The sequence below is a fragment of the Apodemus sylvaticus genome, chromosome 10 (genome assembly GCF_947179515.1).
Source record: "Apodemus sylvaticus chromosome 10, mApoSyl1.1, whole genome shotgun sequence".
In the NCBI taxonomy this organism is placed as follows: Eukaryota; Metazoa; Chordata; class Mammalia; order Rodentia; family Muridae; genus Apodemus; species Apodemus sylvaticus.
The window spans coordinates 7623643-7647059 of record NC_067481.1 but is presented as its reverse complement, the minus strand read 5'-3'; the positions used below and the strand labels follow the sequence as shown (position 1 = coordinate 7647059).

Sequence of the window (23417 nt, the reverse complement as noted above, 5' to 3'; positions counted from 1 at the left end):
GATTTCTGTGACAATGTTAGGCAGCTCTGGCCTCACGGGGGAATCATTGTCATCTCATGACATTCTTTGAGGTCCGACATCACATATGTGGTCTGTCGTTGCCTAGGTGTGGTTCTGTGGCTTGTGACTCTGCCAGGCCATTTTCACATATTCACGTAGCTGTGGTCCTTAGCTTAGAGTGCTACAGAGGACAGAGCTGGAGAGGTGACACCAGCCCTTTGGGGGAGCCCAGAAGATCATGTGTGGTTCCCAGACGTTGAAACATGAAGCTGTAACACTGAAGTTGCTTTGGAGACCACAAGATGTTTGAGATGCCAGAGCCGTGGGCTATCTGCTGAGGAAAGCTGCTAACAGGGGGTAGAACCAGCCCAGGAGAAAGAAGTTTGTTGCAGTCAATAAAGATGAAAAAAGAGTTGGAGATCTGAAGACCGCTTTGACATCAAACATGGAGATGCAGCGTTTGGAGTTTGCCCAGCTGGTTTCCTGTCTTGCATTGAGGATTACAGTTAAGTTGATTGGATGAATCTCAGAAGAGACTTTGAACTTTGGACTTCTAACATTGTTAAGACTGCTATAGACTGTGGGGGAAGTCGAGCTAATTGTATTTTGCATTATGCTGTGTTTAGGTGTGGCCCCATAGCCTCATATGTTTGAACAAGTCTATGGGGGCCAGGGAGTGGAATGTGATGGTTTATATATGTTTGGGACAGCTAGTGGCACTATTAGGAGGTGTGGCCTTTTTGGAGTAGGTGTGTCACGGTGGGTGTGGGCTTTAAGACCCTCACCCTAGCTGCCTGGAAGTCAGTATTCTGCTAGCAGCCTTCAGATGAAGATGTAGAACTCTCAGCTCTGTCTGCACCATGCCTGCCTGGAAGCTGCCATGCTCCCGACTTGATGATAATGGACTGAACTTCTGACCCTGTAAACCAGCCCCACTTAAATGTCCTTATAAGAGTTGCCTTGGTCATGGTGTCTGTTCACAGCAATAAAACCCTAACTAAGATGCTGGGGTGACCCAGCGTTGGTTTGTGGAGCTGATTCCACCTTGGACAAAAACTGAGGGATTGGACAGCCATATGTCTCCACCCTGTGGCCATGGTTAGAATTACATGCGTCTTGCTCTAGCTGTCCAGCCAGGACAGAGAATTTTGCATTTTCTGCATCCTGCGACGACGGTGAAGGGGAAGAGCTTGAGTTAAGAGGAAGGACAAAAAACCCTTGCCTGCCACTCCACTCCTTTGCCCTCCCCTTGATGTGGAAAGAGAACCAAAAACTTCCTGACGGAGCGTTTCCTTTGCTGTGCTCAGTTATCTAGCCTTGATTTTTGAAGTTTTTCATAGATTGCAGCCTGCCCAAGGGAGGGGCAGCCACTGTCCCTGTGGTGGTTATAGGAAAATGGGGGACAGAGTGATAGACAGCGAGGCAAGAAGATGCACAAATATTTTATTTTTGGATATAGGATCTCATGTACCCCAGGCTGGCCTCAAACTTTCCAGGTAGCAAAGGATGGCTTTGAACTCCTGATCCTCCTGCCTCCACCTCTCAAGTGCTGGAATGACAGGTGTGCGACATCATATCCAGTTCTAACTGGAGCTGGGGCTAGAAGCGATGGCTTCCTACCAACTAAGGAAGAACTCTACCATTCAAGGCTGAGTATTATGCCCGGAACACAATGTCACACAAAATGCCCAGAGGCTCCACACTGGTTCTTACTGTCACCCAGACTCTCTTCCAGACCTGAACTCATTCATGTGCAGTTTCCTTGTTGCCTGCCCAAGGCTCTTGACTGCTTCCTTTGGATTAGACCCTACAAATCTGGACCCCCCAGCTCAGCAGAGGCCACAACACACTTCTGAAGCCCAAGCAAGTGTCAAACCCAGAGTTCTCGCCTGCCTGGACAGGTAAGTGATACGTAGGAATGGGAGAATCAGTGGAGGCACAGAGAGGGATCACTGATTCCCAAACATCCCATTTCTATTTGTGACTTCCCTCCCTCTTTCCTTCCATCCATCTCTTCCTTCTTTCTTCCAATACACAGGTATTTAGTTTCAAATGGAGATCAGCTATGCACGGATGTCAAAACTGTCTAAGGAAATATCTTCGACTGCAAGGATAAAGACAGCCAATGCTGGGTATGGTGGTGCATGCTTGTAATCCCAGGACCTGGGGTCAGGAAGTTCAAACTTATTCTTGGCTACATGGTGAGCTGAGGAACCAGTGAACGGAGAGGGCAGGCCTCCTGCTGAGGTAGAGGTGGGCAGGCATCATGATGGCTTCCTGAAAGTAACTCTCACATAAGTGGACGTGAGCCCAGTGACAGAAGAAAAGATGCGAAGTTCGTATGTCCACAGAGGAGAAGTGAGTGTGACCCTCAGAAGACAGAAAGCGGGAGTGCTGAGAGCACGTGGGGCAGCGTGAACCTGCTTGGGTTTCTATTTGTAAACAATTTTAAAGGCACTGGGAATGTGTTTTTAATGTTGAGAACTATTGAGGAATATTCATTGTAGAAAAGTTGAGAAAGAGGCTATCAGCTTAGACTCAGCGGCTAAGAGCATCCATATAGAGACTCACAGCTGCCTGTAACTCCAGTCCCAGAGGAGCTGACACCCTCTTCTGCCCTCTGTGGGTGCTACAGACAGTGTGGCATACAGACATCTATGCAGGCAAACAGTCAGACACATACAATAAAGTAAAAGAAAATAAGCTTCGGTGCTCGAAAAAAATTAAAGAAAAGCTGAGCCACGCCCCCATCCGTGAGACCGAAAACGCCATTTTTACATCTTCTGAAACGTTCTCTCTATGCTGCTGACTTAATTATAGTTAGCTATAATGAACAAAGACTCACCCCTGCGAATCCGCCCTCCCAACACTTTGGAAGTTGAGGCAGGGGGATTGCTGCAAGTTTGAGGCCAGTCAGGCCTGAAGGGTGAGAGGCCCCATCTCAACGAACAAACAAGCAGACAAATAATAAGCAAACATCTTAGTTAACACGCCTTTTCTCGGGCTCCCATCTTCCTAGCATGCCCGGGAGTCCACCCATCCCTCCTTCCCGTATTTAGCACGTGTTTATTAGCTGTCTGCAAGAAGGTGCCACAGCCCTGGGGATGGGGAAGTTAGGGATGTAAACAAACTTCCTGCTCCTGGGCTTCCTCTTCCTCCCACTGCTTCTGTTGTTGCTTCAACAACAAACTTCGGGTGGCCGCAGTGCGCGGTCACGTGCTTCTGTAGGCGTGCACTATAAAAAGCCTGGAGCATGTGCGTTGGCTCAGGGATAAAAGTGCTTGCCTCTGTTTTGAGTTTAACCCCCAGAAGCCACGGGTAAAAAAGCTAGACACTGTGGTGCACGCCTGTAATGCTAGTGCTGCTACCGTCAGGTGGGGAGGTGCAGACAGGGGATGCCCGAGAAGCAGAAGTAGTAGATAGAAATGCATCTCGGTTTCACGGTAAGCAGAATGCATATGGCTGTCTGAGTATGTTCCACTACGCATGCTGCCCCCCTGGATTCCAGTCACAGCTTCCTGTTGTCTCTAGTCGGTGCATCCCCTCTTTGTGGCCAGGAAAGTGTCCTTCAATAAAGTCTTCAAGGTGAAGGTTCTGTATATCTTTTAGGTGAGTGGGGAACACTCTGAGTGGGACCCTCTCTCCCCATGGTTGCTTTGTGGGCTCCATGGAAACGGTATTCACTGCTCTTCGGTGTCCTGTGGTGTCTCTGGGTGTCAGAGCCAGATGGAGGACAGTGTTGATTTTCTGTTACCCTGGCAAGTCTATATGTTGCAAAGTTTCAGGTGCTAGCTGTTGTTGGAATCAGACAGTGGGTCACGACAGGGACACATCACTAAATGAGTCCTAGGAAGACACAGCAGGGTGTCCTCTCTCCTACATAACTGAATCTATGACATGGGACATCTTGCTGCATCTCTGATAACCAGGTAAAAGGCTGGTAATGACTGATGGCCTAATGTCCAAAGGGCTGGAGAGAGGGCTCAGTGGTTAAGGACACAGGCTGCTCTTGCAGAGGACCTGGGTTTGATTCCCAGCACTCACGTGGTGACTCACAGCTATCTGTAACTCCAGGTTCAGGGATCTGATGCACTATTCTGACCTGTGTAGACCCCAGGCACATACATGGTACACATACATACGTGCAGGCAAAATATCCACATACATAAAACAAAGATAGAAAATTAAAAGAGTAATGTACAAGATGGAGGCTCAGCCAAACAGCGTTGTCAAGGGGGTCACACTGGGTGCCACACCTTTGCGCAGGGACCTCTAGACAGGGACTTTAACTGTGACTGGTGGGATTCCTGCCACTCCCTTCTAGCCTTGTGCCAGCAGACTCTATCTTCCTTTGGCTGATGCCATCTGAGGATACCCTGAAATTAAGAGGTATCCTCCCCAGAGTCAGAGAGGTGACCTGAGTTAACACCGGAGAGAGAGCAGTTTGCTGATGCATAGATTTAAGGGAGAAATTGGAAGCCAAATAGCACTTCAATACTATTTTTTAAAAGATTTATTTATTTATTTATTACATGTAAGTATACTGTAGCTGTCTTCAGACACCCTAGAAGAGGGTATCAGATCTTTTTACGGATGGTTGTGAGTCACCATGTGGTTGCTGGGATTTGAACTCCAGACCTTTGGAAGAGCAGTCAGTGCTCTTAACTGCTGAGCGATCTCTCTAGTCCCTTAGTATTTCTTCCTTCCTTCCTTCCTTCCTTCCTTCCTTCCTTCCTTCCTTGTTTCTTTTCGTTTGTTAGTTATTTAGTTATTTATTGGTGGATTATTGATATATTGGCAGGAATATAGCTACTGGATATGTTACAAGCATCTAGAAAGCAATGATAATCTAGCCTTTAGCTATGAAGAATCAGTGTCCTCACAGACCCTTTTGTTGAAGAGAGAAGTATTACCTTGTTCTGGAGGAGACTGAGCTGAGAGACTGAGGAAAGGTCAAATTTCCAAGGCTGCATCCCATAGGGTACTCAGTCATAGAAAACACCATCCGCAAACTATCAGGTTTATGCAGGAGAGGGATGCTTTGGTGCGAACCCTGGGCTCTCGTGATGCGCCTGTTGAGACAGGATGACAAAGCAAAGAGCTGCTCTGCCCACATAGACTAAGGGGCAGTGTGTGAGAAGTCCGAGAGCAGAGCTGGGCTCCTGCAAAGCTTGTACAGGAGCCTCTGTCCAACTACCACACCCAGTGAACTGGCAGAGGATTATACCCTGGTTGTAAGGTGCTCACAACCATCATTGTTTGGTTTAAAGGTGACCCTATGAGTCTGAACCAGCCAACAACAGTTCAAGAGATATGTGGGAAGAGGGCCTCATGGAATGTTCCAGAAGAGATGGTTGTCTCTTCCTTGGAAGTCACTGGGGCTGAGTGTGATGACCATGCACAGTGTACTTCCTGGGAACTAGGAAGAGTCAGTGTTAGGATGAAGATAATGATGTCGACAGGCGGAGCACAGGAAGGAACTTGCATCAACCCGCCCACAAAGGCCCGCATAGACCGGCTCCAAGTCCTGCAAAGTTAATAGCAAGAACATAGAGGAAGTGGTGATGGCCCTGAGCCAAATGCCCAAACTAGGAGGCTCTTCAAGGAGGAGAGCTTAATGTGGTAGACTCATGAGCAAAGTAGAAACATGAGCAAAATGGGAATGGTTAAAAATATAACTGGGAGGCTGCAGAGATGGTCCAGAGATTAAGAGTGCTGGCTGCTCTTGCAGAGGACCTGGGTTCCGTTCCAGCAGCACATACATGGCAGCTCAGAACCATCTATGGTTCCAGTGCCAGGGGATAGGGTGCCCACATTTTCCTTCTGTAGCACCAGGCATGCATGAGGCCTATATACGCCTGCAGACAAAACATTCATACACACAAAATAGAAAGTGAATGTTAAAATATATAGTTTACCTTATTGCTGAAGACATCATGCAGTGCAATTATAGGTCACAGAAGAATAAAGCGGAAAATGATCTGGAAGTTTCTCCTTAAAAGCTAATAGTGCAGGAAAGCACTATGTAGGCTATGACAAGACTTACGCCGGGCGGTGGTAGCACACGCCTGTAATTCCAGCACTCTGGGAGGCAGAGACAGGTGGATTTCTGAGTTCGAGGCCAGCCTGGTCTACAGAATGAGTTCCAGGACAGCCAGGGCTACACAGAGAAACCCTGTCTCGGAAAAAAAAAAGATTTACCCAGGGCTAAGGTCAGTGGTCTTACCCAAATGTGAACCCTGAATATTACAATATCAACCTGTCAGACAAGACAGACTCACTGATGTAAGAGTGGCACGGCTGTTTTGAATGTAACCACTGGGGTCTGGGAATCACTGCGCAAACCACTCAGACACCGATCTCAGTCTAATAGGGATGGTTTATTGAACACCACACCCCAAGACTGATAGATCAGGGATGCAGCCCAGACTTGGGAGCTGAACTGTATCCTTGAGTTAAGATCCTACAGGGCTTTTAAGTCCCAAACCTACAAACATCTGCCAAGTTATTCTGCCAATCAGGATTTAGGGATGGGGGGGGGGTTCCTTAGGAACATGTCTTTGTTGTACATTTATCCTGATCCCATTGTTTGGGGGTATTAAATGGTGGCAGAGGACTTGCCTTGTCTAACATTCATACTTAATTTGCCAACCAGGATGTCAGATACCCACGTTCATGTCTCTTTCTGCCAAGTAGGAAGCCAGTTCCTGGGGAGGCCTTGGGAACTTAAACTTTACTCGACCCTTACTCTAAGTGGAAGTCTCATTCCATATAGCTTCTTATGTACAGATGTCTTTCTTATGTTGGGTTCTATCCAGGGACCGCTTATAAAAACAAAGACCATAAAAGCTCATGCACAGGCACAGGAAGTGCTACCTGGAGGTTGGTTCCGGTCCAAGCTTACTGTGGCTAACTATACAAAACAGTTCTAAGAGACTTCGGTTGTGATTGGTTTCCAAGAACACCAAAGCACGGAACAGCCTACTAACAGCAGAAACAACCTATGAGAACGTTTCCCTGTAACATTAGTAACAATACAAAATGGCAGGCCAGACAGGCAACCGTTACCTAAGCCTTAACATTTTACCTGGGTCTTAACAGTAGCCAACCACTATCTTCTTGAATTTGAGGCCTACTTTCTGGGAAGGAGAGAAAGCCTAGTATTGTACACTTGATCAGAAGTGCTCTGATATTTTGCCAAGCAGACACAGAGTCAAACTGCTTTCTAAATATTTGTGTGTATATCTCTATCTCTATCTATCTTATCTATCTATCTATCTATCTATCTATCTATCTATCTATCTATCCATCCATCCATCCATAGACTAGTGCTGCTCTTGGTCAGAGAAGAAGAAACTCATACCTGGTCAAAGTGCTGAGAATGAGTGACCGTAGGTACTCATCCATAAACAGCGCATCTATGTCACCCCCTCCAAGGCCCAGGGAACACTGAAGAAAAATGGCTGGAAAGAGTACAAGACTTGAAGGATCAGGGGATGTCTTAGTTAGGGTTTTACTGCTGTGAGCAGACACCATGACCAAGGCAACTCTTATAAGGACAACATTTAATTGGGGCTGACTTACAGGTTCAGAGCTTCAGCCCCTTATCTTCATGTTGGGAAGCATGGCAGCATCTAGGCAGGCATGGTGCTGGAGGAGCTGAGAGTTCGACATCTTGTTTGAAGGCAAACAGGAGAAGACTGACTTCCAGGAAGCTAGGAGGAGGATCTTAAAGTCCACACCTACAGTGGCACACCTACCCCAACAAGATCACACCCACTCCAACAAGGCCACGCCCATACCAACAAGGTCACACCTACAAATAGTGCTACTCCCTGGGCCAAGTATATTCAAACCATGACAGAGGAATACTGTGAAATGCTGTCCTCTGGACATGAGATAGCTGTTGCAGTCATGATCACAGAACAGCTGTGGCCACCTGAACAAGACTCCTCTCCTCCCCCCAAACCCCAAAGACCTGAAAGTAGAAGGGAAACTATATGGGAAGAGGGATTTAGCAAGATCGAGTTGAGAATGGGAGAGGGCAGAGGGGCTGGATGCAATAGCACACTGAATCCATGTATAAAATTGTCAAAAAAGATTTTAAAATGAAATTGGAAAATGGGTTGGTATGTAGCATAGGGTAGAGTGGTTGAATCCACGGCACCACATAAAACTGCACATGAAGGTACATACCCGTAGTTCTAGCAGTTTTGAAGTAGAGGTGGGAAGATCATGAGTTCAAGGTCATCCTCAGCTGCATAGTAAATTTAAGGCCAGCCTGGGATATGTGAGAATCTGGCATAAACAAGCAAGCAAAAATCCCACAAAAGTAAGAATATTTATTTACTTAAAAACAGTGTAGTTCGTTTGGCATGGGACAGTCTATTTTACACTCATGTCAATATTCTTTAATCTTCTCAAAGAAAGTGAAGTCCTCTACCTACCTCTTGAAGCCAGCTTGTTTCAAGTCGTGCTTCCCCTGCCACAAAGTATCCATAATTTCATAGACAAAAGAGGAACACTCTTTTTAATTTTTTTGTCTTGAAATATCTTGTTTTCTTTTTCTAAATTTTATTTTCTATATTATTTGTTTACATTCCAAATGCTTTCCCCTTTCCCAGCTTCCCCCTCCCCATATGTCCCATAAGTCCTCTTCTCTCCACCCATTCCCCAATCACCCCCTCCCATTTCTCTGTCCTGGTACTCCCCTACAATGCTGGATCAAGCCTTTCCAGGACCAGGGCCCTCTCCTTCCTTCTTCTTGGGAATCATTTGATATGCTAATTGTGTCTTAAGTATTCAGAGCTTCTGGGCTAATTAATATCCACTTATCAGTGATTGCATTCCATGTGTATTCTTTTGTGATTGGGTTACTTCACTTAGGATGATATTTTCCAGTTCCAACCATTTGCCTAAAAATTTCATTGTTTTTAATTGATGAGTAGTATTCCATTGTGTAAATATACCACATTTTCTGTATCCATTCCTCCACTGAGGGACATCTGGGTTCTTTCCAGCTTCTGGCTATTATAAATAAGGCTTCTATGAACATCGTGGAGCATGTGTCCTTATTTCATGCTGGGGAATCCTCTGGGTATATGCCTAGGAGTGGTATAGCTTATGCTCTAAGACCAAGAATTGACAAATGGGACCTCATAAAATTACAAAGTTTCGGTAAGGCAAAGGACACTTCAAAAGGACAAAACAGCAACCAACAAATTGGGAAAAGATTTTCACCAACCCTACATCTGACAGAGGGCTAATATCCTATATATACAAAGAACTAAAGAAGTTAGACCCCAGAGAACCAAATAACCCTATTAAAAATGGGGTACAGAGCTAAACAAAGAATTTTCACCTGAAGAAATTCGGATGGCTGAGAAGTACCTTAAGAAACGTTCAACATCTTTTTAAATTTTTTAATGATTTATTTTTATTTTATTTGCGCTGGTATTTTGCCTGTATTTACGTCTGTGTAAGGTTGTCAGATCTCCTGGAATGGGAGTTACAGACAGTTGTGAGTTGCCATGTAGATGCTTAGAATTGAACTTGGGTCCTCTGGGATGCGAGGCCAATGATCCTAACCATTGTTGCATCTCCAGCCTCTGAGCAACAATCTTTTTATTTTCTTTATATTTTTATTAGTTCTTTGTGAGTTTTACATCATGTACCCCAGTCCCACTGATCTCCCCACCCCTTGGATCCACCCTCTGCCCTTGTAATCTCCCCCCAAAGTAAAAAATAATGTATAGAAAACATCTCATTGTGGAAGCTGTAGTGTGTCACAGTGTGTCCCACACTGTATCCCTCTCTTCATACATCTTTACTTATAGATATTCATTGCAATGAGTTATTGGTCTGATGGAGGTGATACTACCAATATTGGATCCTAACAGGGATTCCTCCTGGTTGTCCTGTTGTCCTGTGTCCTGGAGATCCTGCAGCTTTGGATCAGCAGGACTGGTTGTTTCACATGCCCCAACAGTTCACAGATGATGCAGATTTTGGGGTGGGTCCACTCAGAGCCCTGGATCTGGATCTGGGCGGTAGCTGAGTGGAATAGCCTGCCAGCTCTCCCTTATCTGAGCCACCGGGCAGGCGAGCTCTCCAGCAATGCTCTGGCTAGGCCACCCAATGCTGTCACAGAAGGCATAGTCAGGTCTCTCACTCTCACTCTCCCCCTGGGCTGTCTCACTCACACCCACACACCTCACAGTGGAGCTGGCTCTGGCGGTCATGAGCCAGCTAGCCACACTTCGTTCTTAGGAAGGAAAGAGAGACAGACCAATGGGTGATTAGTTTACTTTATCTCTTTCCTCCTTTTTATTCCGTCTGAGACTCCAGGCTATGGGATGGTAAGTGTCCCCATTCAGGGTGGGTTATCCCTCCTCAGTTAAACTTCTTTGGAAGTACCTTTGTAGAGAGCCTTGGAGGTGTGTCTCCTAGGTGATTCTAAACCCAGAAAAATCAACAATCAAGATTAACCATCACAGTCATCATATGCAAGAGAACTGAAGATGGCATCTCAACATGAAACCTTCACCCGCACACTCACACTCATTGTAACGTTATCCACAGGGGCCAAGAATAGAAACAACCGAAACACCCGGGAGTAAGTGAGCAGAGGAAGAGACTATGGTATATCCACGCAGTGGGATGCTAGTCAGCATTTATCATGAAGGAATACTGTCATGTGCTAGAAGGTGGGTGGTCCTTGGGGATGGGACTGACGGTAACTAAGGTAAAGCAACTCCAGAATGACAAACACCTCATGATTCCACTCAGATGCAATAGCAAAACTCCCAAGGGCAAAAAGTTAGATGGTGGCAGCCAGGGCCTGGTAAGGTGAGGTGAGGTGAGGAGAGGTGGTGGTGGAGTGGGGGGCGTGGTGGTGAGGTGTTGCTCAGTAGGCTTAGAGTCTGAGTCTTGCAAGATGAGAATGTTCTAGAGATATGATGTCTTTGCAATGCACATGTCAGCTCTGAGCTGTGCAATGAAAACCACCTCAGAAAAGGCAGAGTTCATGTTGTTTCTCCCTCACCCCCAACTACAGTTAAAGGCAAAAGAACCCTGTGATAAGGGGACCATTCTCGAGGCCTCTACCTCCCTGGCTGGCGCTGTTGGTGGTTACTCTATGAGCTACCCTTGGCCTGACTTCCTCTGCAGTGTAGCTGTATGCAGTGCAGGCCATGGGGAGGACCCAGGTGGGAAGACATGGCTCTCTCTGCCTCCTGAGCTCTCTGATGCTTTCTCTTGGCCAACCTTTGCTTAAAGGCAGCATGTGAGCCTAGGTAGTCCAAAGATCTGTCTAAGGCTGTGCAGCCTCCTGGCCCTGGAGCAAAACACACCACTGGGAAACACACTCACAGCTTCTGTGGCCAAGTCATGGACTCCCGAGTTCTCCACATTCCGGACCCTGGGCCTGTCAGGCAGGCTTTCCTCAGAAGTGCATGCTAGGGGAGGGCTCAGTGTCCAGAACGTGGAGAATGAGCACCTGCTCTGCTCTCACAGAGTTTTCTATGACAGGGGCATAGGATAGATGACCTAGACTCCTCACTGGCCCTTTCTGCTTCTCTGTGCTTCTGTCCCAGACTCTGCGCAAGCAGGGCACATGCAGTTCTCTTTCTGCAGCTTGGTCTGCGTTCCGTCAGTTCTCGCCCTGGGCTGACCATGGTGGATAGATGGGACAGGGCTGATGAGGATGTAAAGGGGGAGCGAGGTGCTGGCCATGCAGCCGTAATGATATCTCAGAAAGGGTCTGAGCTGTGGCCCCATGCTGTGCACAGTGCAGGTCATGCCTGGCGGAGCCCTCCAGGCACCAGCCTCAGTCACCACCGTCCCTGGTCGTGCTCTCCTCTGGAATGAGAGTCTAGGATGGGAAGGCTCTGCTTATCCATCAGTCTAAGGAGAAATGTCTTTAGCCAGAAGTTCAGAGTCCAAATCGCTACCAAGAGTGTGCCTCCACTGTTCCTCAGGGACCTTCTGAGTTGACCGCTTCAGCCAGAGGATAACACCAGCCAAGATGACCAAGGCAGGCACCTTCAGAAATACCAGGAGCATGTAATGGGTCCTGTGACAAAGACACAGCCATTAGGGCCTCATGACCTCGAGCCCCATCATGCCTCATTCCCCAACACGTGGAAGTCAATAGCTGACTCATCACAGCCTGAAACTGAAGGCCCACATCCTACTTGGAAGATTCCCCCAAGGACCTTCTCCAAGGTCCACCCAACCATGAGGGCTCCTCAGTGACTCCAGGTGGCCTTGTTAGGGCCTGTCCCCTTGTCCTAATTTTATCTTCTGGGGCTCTCCTTTCCCATAATATCCCTCAAGCCAGCAGAAACCAGAAGCTCTCTATTTCTGGGTGGTGTTTGCTTACTCTGCCCTCAACACTGGCTCCAGGTTAGCAAATCATTGTCTCTGCCCTGTTCCTATGATGATATGGGGGTCTTGTCTCCCACTTGGCAGCCACAATGCTACCAGGGTATTTTTGACCAATTTGCTGGGTAGTGATGGATAGCTCTGCACATTGGTTTCCTGGTGGGGCTGGAATGGGGATCACAGTGGTTGGGAAGTGCCAGGGACAGAGGTGGCTTGGGACCTTGAGTCTTGACTATGACAGTCACTGGCTTCTGGTGATAGAACATGAGTAGAAGTCTCCAGGCTTGGTTGTCTCCATAGGAGGAACCCATGTAGAGGAGTTAGTTAGTCTTAGTTAGGGTTTTACTGCTATGAACAGATACCATGACCTTGGCCATGTCTTACAAGGACAACATCTAATTGGGGCTGGCTAACAGGTTCAGAGGTTGAGTCCATTTTCATCAAGGAAGAGCATGGCAGCATCCAGGCAGGCATGGTATAGGCAGAGCTGAGAGTTCTATATCTTCATCTGAAGGCTGCTAGTGGAAGACTACTTCCAGGCAGCTAGGATGAGGGTCTTAAAACCCATGCCCACAGTGACACACCTACTTCAACAAGACCACACCTCCAAATAGCTCCACTCCCTTGGCCAAGAATATACAAACCATCACAAGGAAGAAGAGAAGACCTCAGGACTCACCTCTTCTGCAAGTCAGAAGACACCATGTCTTCACTGCTGTCCATAGTGGAAGAGGAAAGTTGCTTAGAAGTCGACATGGTATCTTTACCCACTGGACATAAACAAAGATGGCCATAGATTATGAAACAGATTGGGGGATAGTTCATGCATGGCTCACAAAGGCATCCTAATACAACCAGCCTTCACCAGGCATCTTAGTCAGGGCTCCCATTAGATGAAGCGCTATGACCCAAACAAGTTGGGAGGAGTTTATGTGGCTTACACTTCCATGTCCCTCACTGAAGGAAGCCAGGACAGGAACTCAAACAGGGCAGGAACCTGGAGGCAGGAGCTGGTGCAGAAGCCATGGAGGAGTGCTGCTTACTGACTTTCTCCCTATGGCTTGCTCAGCCTGCTTTCTTATAGAACCCAGGACCACCAGTGCAGGGATGACAACACCTACAATGTGCTGTGCCCTCTCCTATCAATCACTAATTAAGAAAACTCTCTATAGGTTTGCCTGCAGCCCAGTCCTCTAGTGACATTTTTTTTTTTTAAGGTTGTGGTTCCGTCTCCAGTGAGTCTAACTTGTGTCAAGTTGATTTAAAGCTGTCCTGCACATCAGCAGATCTTTTGTCTCCTGGATTAGGAAGCCTTGTCTCTTTGATAAGTCCTTTAGCTACTATCTAGCTGTGTGATTGACCATAATCCGTCTCCTCCATCATTGCTACTGACAGGAGATCTGACAGGGAGATATGGACTGTAGTTTACTCTGGAGGAGTAGACACACCATGGTTTCTTTCCACTTGCTTTGATTGGAGGCAAGAATCTCTGTCCCTTGCCATTAGATCGTACCCAAGTAAGTCTCAAGGAGAGACGATCTCAGAAACAAGTGTCTAGTGACTTGGGTGATGAACGACAAAGGACTCCCGGAGGTCAGGAAGCAAGAAGACACAATACTAGTTAAATCATGAATGACTATGAGGAAGGAAATGCCACCATGAGGAAGCTATGGGGTGTCTTGCAGTGGGCGGCTGAGTCATGGATTCCTGAGTCCATCTCTGGCTTACAGCTGTCCTTTGAGCTTGTTCTTGACCCAGCAAACCATTCACTCAAAGGCTCTGGGTTTTAACCATGCTTGGCAGCTGAGCAGAACTCTGGATAATTCCAGTCCTAATAGCCCTCTGACCGGCCACAGTCGCCATACTGGCTGTGTCCCCTGTCCCCTGGACACTTTAAGCTCCACATGAGACACATTCTCTGACCACTCTGTCCTTTGCCTGCATATCTCAATCAACCCCTTTTCTACCCCCACAGATCTTCCCAGCTTCCCTTCAGTGGTAGTTGTGGGGAAGTCCTATTGGGGTGACCCTTCTGAACCTCACTTCCCCCAGGAGGCAACTTCCTTGTCTCTCTCACCAGTTTTAGCCCTACCCTCTCTGCTGCCTCCTCAGGAGCCAGTGTGGCTGTTGGGCTGAAGAAGGTCTGCATATGTCTAGTTGGGTGGCAGTGGGGTAGGCTGCTTCTCAGGTACCAACAGAAGGTCCTGGAGTCCCTCACTGAGGCTGAGGCAGGGAGAAGCCAGAAGAATCAGGGAAGTCTCTGATTCTAATTTAATAGCTTTCTCTTTGAAGCATCCACGAATCAGCTGCAAAAAAAAGGGCTTCCTTACCCTATGTCCTTTCTTTTGTAGTCGGAGAAGGCAGAGTGGTCACTTAGAAAGTTCAGGTCTCCGGAAGTGGCCAGAGTCACTGTGGTTTGGTTAGGCCTGGGCTTCAACCTTGGGAACCCTCCCTCAGGTGCCTTAGCCTCCCTGCATTGTTCTGTCCTGAAAATCAGCAGATCTTTTTTCTCCTGGATTAGAGCTTCGTCTCCTCGATACAGTCCTTCAACTGCTATCGAGCTGTCTGACTGACATCGAGCTGTCTGACTGCCCGCAATCCATCTCCTCCATCTCCTCCATCACTGTTACTAATAGGAGATATGACAGGGAGAGATAGACCGTAGTTTACCCTGGAGGAGTAGACACACCACGGTCTCTTTCCACTTGCTTTGATTGGAGACAAGAGTCTCTTGGGTACAGGCCTGGGGTACAAGCTTTGGAAAACTAGAAACTTCTCAGTCTGATGGGCTGAGGTCTTCTTCAGGCATCCGAGACCTACTCACGCCTCCAGTGGAAGAATGGGAGTTTCCAGGACTGTGGATCTCCAGGACAGCAGGTCTGGGTCATGGGTTCTAGAGGGAGATTGCTAAGTCCTGGTTCTACACCAACCTCTGCCCGTCAGGACATGTCAGTAGGATTCCTTGGAGAAACTTCAGAGGCTGACATTGGTAAAGGTGCTGGGCTGCTGTCCTTCCTTACTTCTGTCACTGCCCTGTTCCATCTGTCTGTCTGTCTGTCTGTCGCCCTTCCTTCCTTCCTTCCTTCCTTCCTTCCTGCCTGTCTGCCTGCCTGTCTGCCTGCCTGTCTGCCTGCCTGTCTTCTAGGCTTTCAACTCTTTCTTTATAGCTGTTTTAACCCTGAGTGACAGTGCCTTTGTGGTACCCACGGGAAAGTACTTACCTGAGTAGACGGTCACTCTAATTCTGGTCCCACGGTCAGTTCCAAATTTTTCGATACCACACCAGTAAGTGTCTGTGTCGTTTTGCCTGAGCATCTCCATGGTAACCTGGAATGAGTTATTTTTATGATTGTCCCTGATGGAAAACCGGCCGACCTTCGTTTCCTTCTCTGATCCCGTGGATCGGATGAGGATCCTGCACGTGCTCCAGTTTGCTCCTCGGCACCACCACTTCCTGTTGGTTTGCCATCTTGAGCTGTAGCCACAGCGCACAGTCACTGACCCCTGCTCTGGGCCCCTCACCAGTGCTGGGCCTTGTATGGAGAGGCAGCCTGAAAAACAGAATGTCAGAGTATGGGTGTGGCTTCTTCTCCCCCTGGAAGATAGAATGTCAGGGCATGGTTTCTACTCCTCTGAGCCAAGCCACTGCCCAAAGGATTAGATAAGGGTCCTGGCCACTCCAGCTGCCCTGAAACACTTGAATCCTCACATCTATTTCCTCTGAGGGCCAGTCTGTTATTAACCCCTGCATGCCTGTGCCCTGGCCTCTCCAGACACTATCTTCCCAGGCCTCCTGCATCACGTGACACTTCTGACATCCTGTCCCATTTTCCATGTCCTCTTGCCACGGTTGTTGTCTGATGATCTCCTTCTCTGATTGTTCTACTCTGTGACCTCTCCTTCCCCCTCAGATTTAAGAGTAATTAGTGGTATGCCAGTAAATGTTTAACAGCTTTCTATCTAGGTTGAAAAATGTTTCGTTTAGTAGCATCTGCCAATCTCTATGATGTAAATGTCCCCACTGTGACCGACATCAGGCTGTCAGTGAACATGGAGGTAAGATGACATCTCAAGCCAACCCCTGTGAGCCACTGAGCTGGCTCTGCAGGCTGCTGGGGACATCCAGGACTTGGATTACTTTCCTCCTGGATGTGACAAAAGCCTGGCCAGCAACTTAAGGAGGAAGCAGATTTTTGCTTTTTAAATCTAAATTTCGATTCATGATGTAAGAGCTGCATCCATTAGGGCAGGGACAGTGTGGCGGGCATATGAGGCGGCTGGTCACATTGCGTCTACCATCAGGAAGCAGAGATGAAGGCTCAGCCTGTTTTCTCATGAAAATAGCCAGTCTAGATTTCCTATCCAGGGCGTGGTGCTACTCACATTCGGGGGTCATCTCTCCTCTTCACTTATGTCTGTGGAAATATCCTCACAGGTATACCCAGATGTGTGTCTCCTAAGTGACTCCACATCCAGTCAATGTGACCATGAAACATCACACCCAGGACCCTCCTGCAAGCCTTCTTGTCTCCACAGAGGGAGTGCCCCATGTCTGTGGTTCTAATTAATGCACCCCACAATGTTCCAAGTGACATTTGCAACCCAAATGTTCCCCTTGGGTCTAGGCCACCATTCAGAACACCCACTACATATCACCAGCTCTTCCACAGAGCCCACTCTGCTGCTTCCTCTCTCTAACAGGGGATGGAAAAACCAGATCCAGAAATAAGTTGGAGAGTGTCTGGGTGCAATGTGTATCCTGCTGGTCTGTGGAGTGACTCAGTAAAGTTGGCTCACACAGATACAGTAGCATGTAATTCCTTACAGCATGTCTCCTTACAGTAGCATGTCATTCTCAGTCACCTGGGTGCAGACAAAGAGACGGGGAGCTGTGGTGGGGCCTTTCTTGACCATCTCTCAGCCTTGGGCTTTGGCCTCTGTGAGTGGGGCAGGTGCACAGTGGCCCCCACTTGGACCTTCTCCTTAGAGCTAATTTAATTTTATCTGAGGTCTGCATCTATGGCTGATAGAATAACCCTTCCTCACAGTTAACATTTTCTTTTCCCTTCCTTTCCTTTAGCTTTCTCTTTCTTTCTTTCTTTCTTTCTTTCTTTCTTTCTTTCTTTCTTTCTTTCTTTCTTTCTTTCTTTCTTTCTCTCTCTCTCTCCCTTCCTTCCTTCTTTCTTTCTTTCTTCTTTCTTTCTTTCTTTCTTTCTTTCTTTCTTTCTTTCTTTCTTTCTTTCTTTCTTTCTTTCTTTCTCTCTCTCTCCCTCCCCTTTCTCTCCCCCTCCTCCCTCCCTCCCTTCTTCCCTCTCTCTCTCCCTACCTCCCTTTCTCCCTCCCTCTCTTCTCTCTCCCTCCCTCCCTCCCTTCTTCCCTACCTCCCTTCCTTCCTTCCTTTCTCTCTCTCTTCCTCCCTCCCTCCTACCTCCCTCCCCTTTCCCCTCTCTTCTCTCTCCCTCCCTCTTCTCTCTCCCTCCCTCCCTTCTTCCTTCCTTCCTTCCTTCCTTCCTTCCTTCCTTCCTTCCTTCCTTCCTTCCTTCCTTTCTCTCTCTCTCTCTCTCTCTTTCACAAGGTCTCACTATCTGGATAGCCTGACACTCAGTACATAGACCAGATTGGCCTCCAATTCACAGAAGTCTTCCTGCCTCTGCCTACCCAGTGCTGGCTGCTGATGCCTAACACCAACCTGTTACTATGTGGCCTCACACAGAAAGAGGGAAGCGGGAGAGATGGATACATGAGCAAACATACACAAACTTGCAAACCTGAATTCAATTGCCTCACTGCATGTGCATGGAAGGAGAAAACTGGCCCCACAAAGTTGTCCTCTGACCTCCACACAAGCTCTGTAGCACTGACTACACACCAAAAAAAAAAAAATAGCAGAAAAGACCCTTCGATGTGCATACCCCTTCTGTAGTTATTTTGTTGTTGTTGTTGTTGTTTTTTAAAGAATAAAGGTGTTTGCTGGTGTGAGGAGGTATCCTGAGATCAGATTGTCCTGGATTATTCTACGCATGTTGAAACTGACTTAGGTTTGAAGGCATTCTGCGGCTGGACTTGAAGAGGAGGAGAGGCCAAGGGCCAACAGACATTTGGGGGCTTTTGGATGAATCCAGGAAATGGACCATTGTTCTCCAGAGCTCCAGAAGGAACTCAGCCTTGGCCAGTGAGACTATTCTGGACTCTTGATCTTGGAACAGTAAGATAAAGTTGTGTCATTCTGGGGGCACTGAGTTTTTGGCCACTTGTTATAGCAGCCACCGGAGATGCAACCTTAAAAGCGCCAAGCACACTCGGCTCAGGAGCCTAATTGGAGATTTAACATCTACACTGCTTTCTGTATTGGCAAGTGCTCGGTGATTAATTCAGCCATCTCCACCCTGGAGATGCCAATCCAAACCATCTTCTTTACATCTCTACCTCCACAAGTGCAAGGGACATCAGGACCGAGCAGAGAGTGTGAGCTTTGCCGGCAGATGGATGTTATCTACCATGGCGTTGTTGAGAAACCCTGGGTGGGTTACTTAACTTCTCTGAGCCTCACTTCCCTCTTTGTACAGCTGCCACGCTACAGTCATATACCAGCTGTTAAAAATGCATGCAAGCATCTAATGCTGGACATTGGGGGCTGTTTGGCCAGACGTGGCCTTCATCTGGTACCTGGATCATGGCAGGAACATTCAGGAAAGCCCAGTGCATTCAGGTAGCTGCTGGGACCAGACTGAGCCTACTCTTCAGCTGCACCAGGATGTCAGCTACTCCCCCTGCCCGGAGTGACTTAAAAAGCTTCATGTCTGGCATGCATATCTTACTGCAAACTGTTTATGGTTTCTCATTGTATCAGACCTTGCTCCTCTGTAGACACCTCTGTTTTCTCTTTCCTTAACTCCAGCATGCCTTCTTAAGTCTGTGGACTTGTCCTGCCTGGAGAGCCCTCATCCTGGCCACCCTCCCCACCTCTTCCAGGCCGGGCTGGTGCTTTACCTGCTTCTTGGAACCGCCTCCTACTGTTGGCTTCCAGGCCTTTCATCTGGAGCCCGAATACTTGATTTCAGATGTCTCTCTTCCTAACCCTTGATACATTTCTCACTTTCAAAGCACAGAGATTCTGTGTTTATTTTCTCTATCTCTCCATTCCCAACCCCAGGGTCTTGCTCAGTTTCTAGTTTCTAGTGGGTACCACTAACATTGTTGGTTATTTTGTAAAGAATCTATGCATTGTGCTCATTCACACACACACTTATTTTAGTTCTAGGATTAGTATAGACAGTGGAGCATGGGGTATTAGCCTCAGTATGGATGTAGCAATAAACATCTGGAAATCTCAAGGACCATTAATGGGAAATTAGACTGGGAAGTTCCCATACAGCAATAGCATAAAAAGTAAAGAGCAAAGTCCAAACAATGACAAGAAAGATGTCCAATGCATGTTATTATTAGATTATTTTTTTAAATTTACATAACAAAGTGGGTATAGAGGCATACAGCTTTAATCCCAGAATTAGGGAGGCAGAGGCAGGAGGATCTCTAGGAGTTCAAAGTTAGTCTGGTCAACATAGTGAGCTCCAGGCTTGTCAGGGCTATACAATAAGACCCTATCTCAAAAAAGGAGGGTGAGTGGCTGGAGAGATGGTTAGGTTAAGAGCACTGGCTGCTCTACCCGAGGACCCAGGTTCAATTTCCAACTCCAACATGGTAATTTGTAACCATCCATAACTCCAGTTCTAGAGGATCCAGTAACCTCTTTTTAGATTCTGTAGATACCCGACACACACATGGTGCATATATTTACATATATGCAGGCAGAACACCCATACATATAATAAAACAAAAATTAAAATCCCTTTTGTGAGCAGTCTCAGCTTATGGCATCGTAAGAGAATGAACACGCCTTTCTGTTGGGTGCCAGCTGCTTGCTGTTGAAATGGGCAAATTCATGAAATGGGGGAAAGTGGTGCCGGTCCTGGCTGGACGCTACTCAGGATGCAAAACCGTCATTGTGAAGAACACTGATGATGTCCATGCATTAGACGGTCCTTACAGCCATGCCCTGGTGGCTGGAATTGACTGCTAAAAGTGACAGCTGCCAAGGGCAAGAAGAAGATGGCCAAGAGATCCAAGATCAAGTCCTTTGTGAAAGTCTATAGCTACAATCACCCCATACCCACAAGGGACTCTGTGGATATCCTTTCTGAGGAAACTGTTGTCAACAAGGATGTCTTGAGAGGCTCAGATCTGAAACACGAGGCCAGAGAAGGCCAAGGTCAGTTAGAGGAACAATACAAGACAGGGAAGAACAAATGGTTTTCCCAGAAGCTTTGATTTTAAGTGTGTTTTTGATTCCATCATTAAAAAACAAAACAACAAAAACCAAACCAAACAAAAACAAACAACAAACAAAGCAAAAACAAACAACTAACAACCCCCCAAACCAACCAAACAAACAAAAAGTGTGAATGTGAACAAGTGGATGATCCTGGAGGTACGGACAGAGGGTGTAGATGTATGACTGTGCGTAGGTGTGCAGCCTTTGAGCATACTAGTGAGCGTTGCTCTATGTGCGCATGTGCACAAGTGTGCAAGCCATGGCATAGCTCATTCCGGCCTGCTTGGCCTCTAGGGCAGCCCGGTGTTGGGGTTTAGAGTACAGGAAGCTGGGGGCCTGGGTCTCAGATGCAAGCTCGGTGATGCAGGCAGCCGTGATTGTCCCTCGGTTTACCTTTTGCATTTGCAGACTCACATTTAGCCAGTGTCCTTTCAGTGACCTGTCCACTGAGTGCACCCTTTGCATGGGTGTGCTAGATGCTGCTCTAAGCCTGTAGTCCTTTTCTCCAGCCATGCCCTCTCCCTAGAGTGCATGCTCTGCTTGCTGCAAGGGCTGTAAAGATCTGCTTCCTTCTGAGGCTTGGAAGGAGCAGGCTCAGGAGGGCTTCCCCTGAGCGTTTCTTTCTTGTGCTTCTTCCTGCATGTCTCACCCACCAGGGCATCTGGAATCTCCTTTAGTGGTCATCTCCATTTCTCCTTTCCCTTCATGTCCCCAGGTCCTGACCCATGCCTGGCACAGCATTCCTTTTGCTGAGTGAATCTACAGAGCCACCCCACATTTCCCTGAAGGTGGGCAACTCTCCTTAAACCCAGGACAGAGCCCTCTGTCTGCCACTCTGCATCTGCTGTCCCAAGCCTCCAGCTTCTAGTTGAACATACCTGTGAAACTGAGAAGAAGCAGCACTGGGGACAGCCACATGGTCCTGCCTTCCCACTCCGCAGCCCTTGATGTACAGCCAGCAGCAAATCCAAATCTCAGCCGGATACCCAAAGCCCTGGAGATCCCAGTTGACTCGCTCTGTTTGTCCAGGTTGCCTGAGTGTCTTACTCATAAGCTTCCTTTTACACCGTGGGCGTTTCCTGCCGTCAGTTACTCAGCACAAGAGGCATCAGTCAATGGCAGAGCCGGGTCACTCAGTAGAAATGAAGAGGCCAGGGAACCATGCAGGGCAAGCAGAGGCAAAGGAGGGAAGGCTGTAGACCAGTGGTGGGGATGTCTGGACAATCTGGTCTTGGGTTAAGGGGTAGAGCACTCTGGATATTAGATCCAGAAGTATTCTGTGCTATAATGATGGGCTCAGCAGCCGAGAGTCTCAGCTCAAGTGTTAGCAGTCTATGCTCAGCACACCTGGGGTTGAATATTTAATCCTCAGTTGATGGTGCTCCTTGGGTAGGTTTAGGAGATATGGCCTTGCTGGAAGAAGTATGTCACTTTGAGGTTTCAAAGCCTCGTTCCATTCCCAGCACACTCTCTCTGCACCCTACTTGTGCTCCAAGAGATGAGCTCTTGCCTCTTCTACATCTGCTGCCTTGTTGTCACAATTCCCTACTGTGATTGACTCTAATCCCTTGGGAACAAAAGCCCAAATTAATCATCTCTTTTGAGTTGCCTTGGTATGGTGGTTTTGTTTGTTTGTTTTTACAAAATATTTTTATTGATGATTTGGGAATTTCACATTATAAACCCTGATCAAGCTCACCTCCCAGTCCTAGGTTTGCCCATCACTCTTCTGACCTCCCCAGCAAAATGAAGGAAGAGGAGGAGAAGGAGGAGGAGGAGGAGGAGGAGGAGGAAGAGGAGGAGGAAGAGAAGGAGGAGGAGGAGGAGAAGAGAAGAAGGAGGAGAAAGAAGACAAAGAAGGAGAAGGAAGAGGAGGAGGAAGAGGAGGGGAAGAAGAAGGAGGAGGAGGAGGAGGAGGAGGGGAAGAAGAAGAAGGAGGAGAAGGAGGAGGAGGAGGGGGAGAGGGAGAGGGAGAAGAGAAGGGAAGGAAGGAAGGAAGGAAAGAAGAAAGAAAGAAAGAAAGAAAGAGAAAGAAAGAAAGAAAACAATTTATATTCACTGGAGAATGGTCAAATTCCCAGCGGACAGCCCCTTAAAGAAAATTGAGTCCTCCCCTGTCTGTACCCCAGCTGAAGCTATCATTTGTGGAGAGCTATGCTTCAACATCCTTATCACAATTTCTAAGAATTCTCTTCTACGGTTTTTGGTCTAGGCTGTTACTTTTTTGAGGGCTGTGATGGGGGTAGGAGTTGTCACAGAATCTGTGCCACGTTTTCTTAACTGTGAGTCTGCAGCTATTGATACCACTGAAAGAGTAGCTTTCTTGCCCTTCACAGCCAGTGGGAGCATGGATCATGGACTTCCACATGGCTTCTGGCAACAGCACGGACCACAGATGTGCACATGGTCTCCAGTGGCAGTATAGGCCACAGACATCAACAGGACCCTCTGCCACAGCATGGGGTATGGTCACCATCATAGCCCTGCCAGCAGCACAGGCCAAAGGCATCAACATGGCTACAAGTGTCAGCATGGCCCATGGACACCAACATGGTCTCAGGTAGCAGCACAGACATAGACCACCAACATCAACACAGCCACAGCAGGATCATGGACTTAGACATGGCCCTCAACAGTGGCAGGCCCATGGACACTGTTGGACCCAGGACAAGCGGCTTGTCAGCCCAGGACAAGCGGCTGA

At 47.6% G+C, this 23417-nt stretch overlaps 1 protein-coding gene and 1 pseudogene across 1 annotated transcript; one reads left to right on the top strand and one right to left on the bottom strand.

The window, feature by feature from the left end:
• Positions 1 to 9737: 9737 nt before the first annotated feature.
• On the bottom strand, positions 9738 to 21744 carry Cd300lb (CD300 molecule like family member b). Its single transcript, XM_052195427.1, has 4 exons — positions 21595 to 21744; positions 15606 to 15935; positions 13064 to 13154; positions 9738 to 12073 (listed from the first exon to the last, which is right to left on the bottom strand). The coding sequence occupies exons 1-4, from the start codon at positions 21632 to 21634 to the stop codon at positions 11905 to 11907; spliced, it is 630 nt and encodes a 209-aa protein (XP_052051387.1). The 5' UTR covers positions 21635 to 21744; the 3' UTR covers positions 9738 to 11904.
• On the top strand, positions 20315 to 20712 carry LOC127694046 (60S ribosomal protein L27-like; annotated as a pseudogene).
• Positions 21745 to 23417: the final 1673 nt, after the last annotated feature.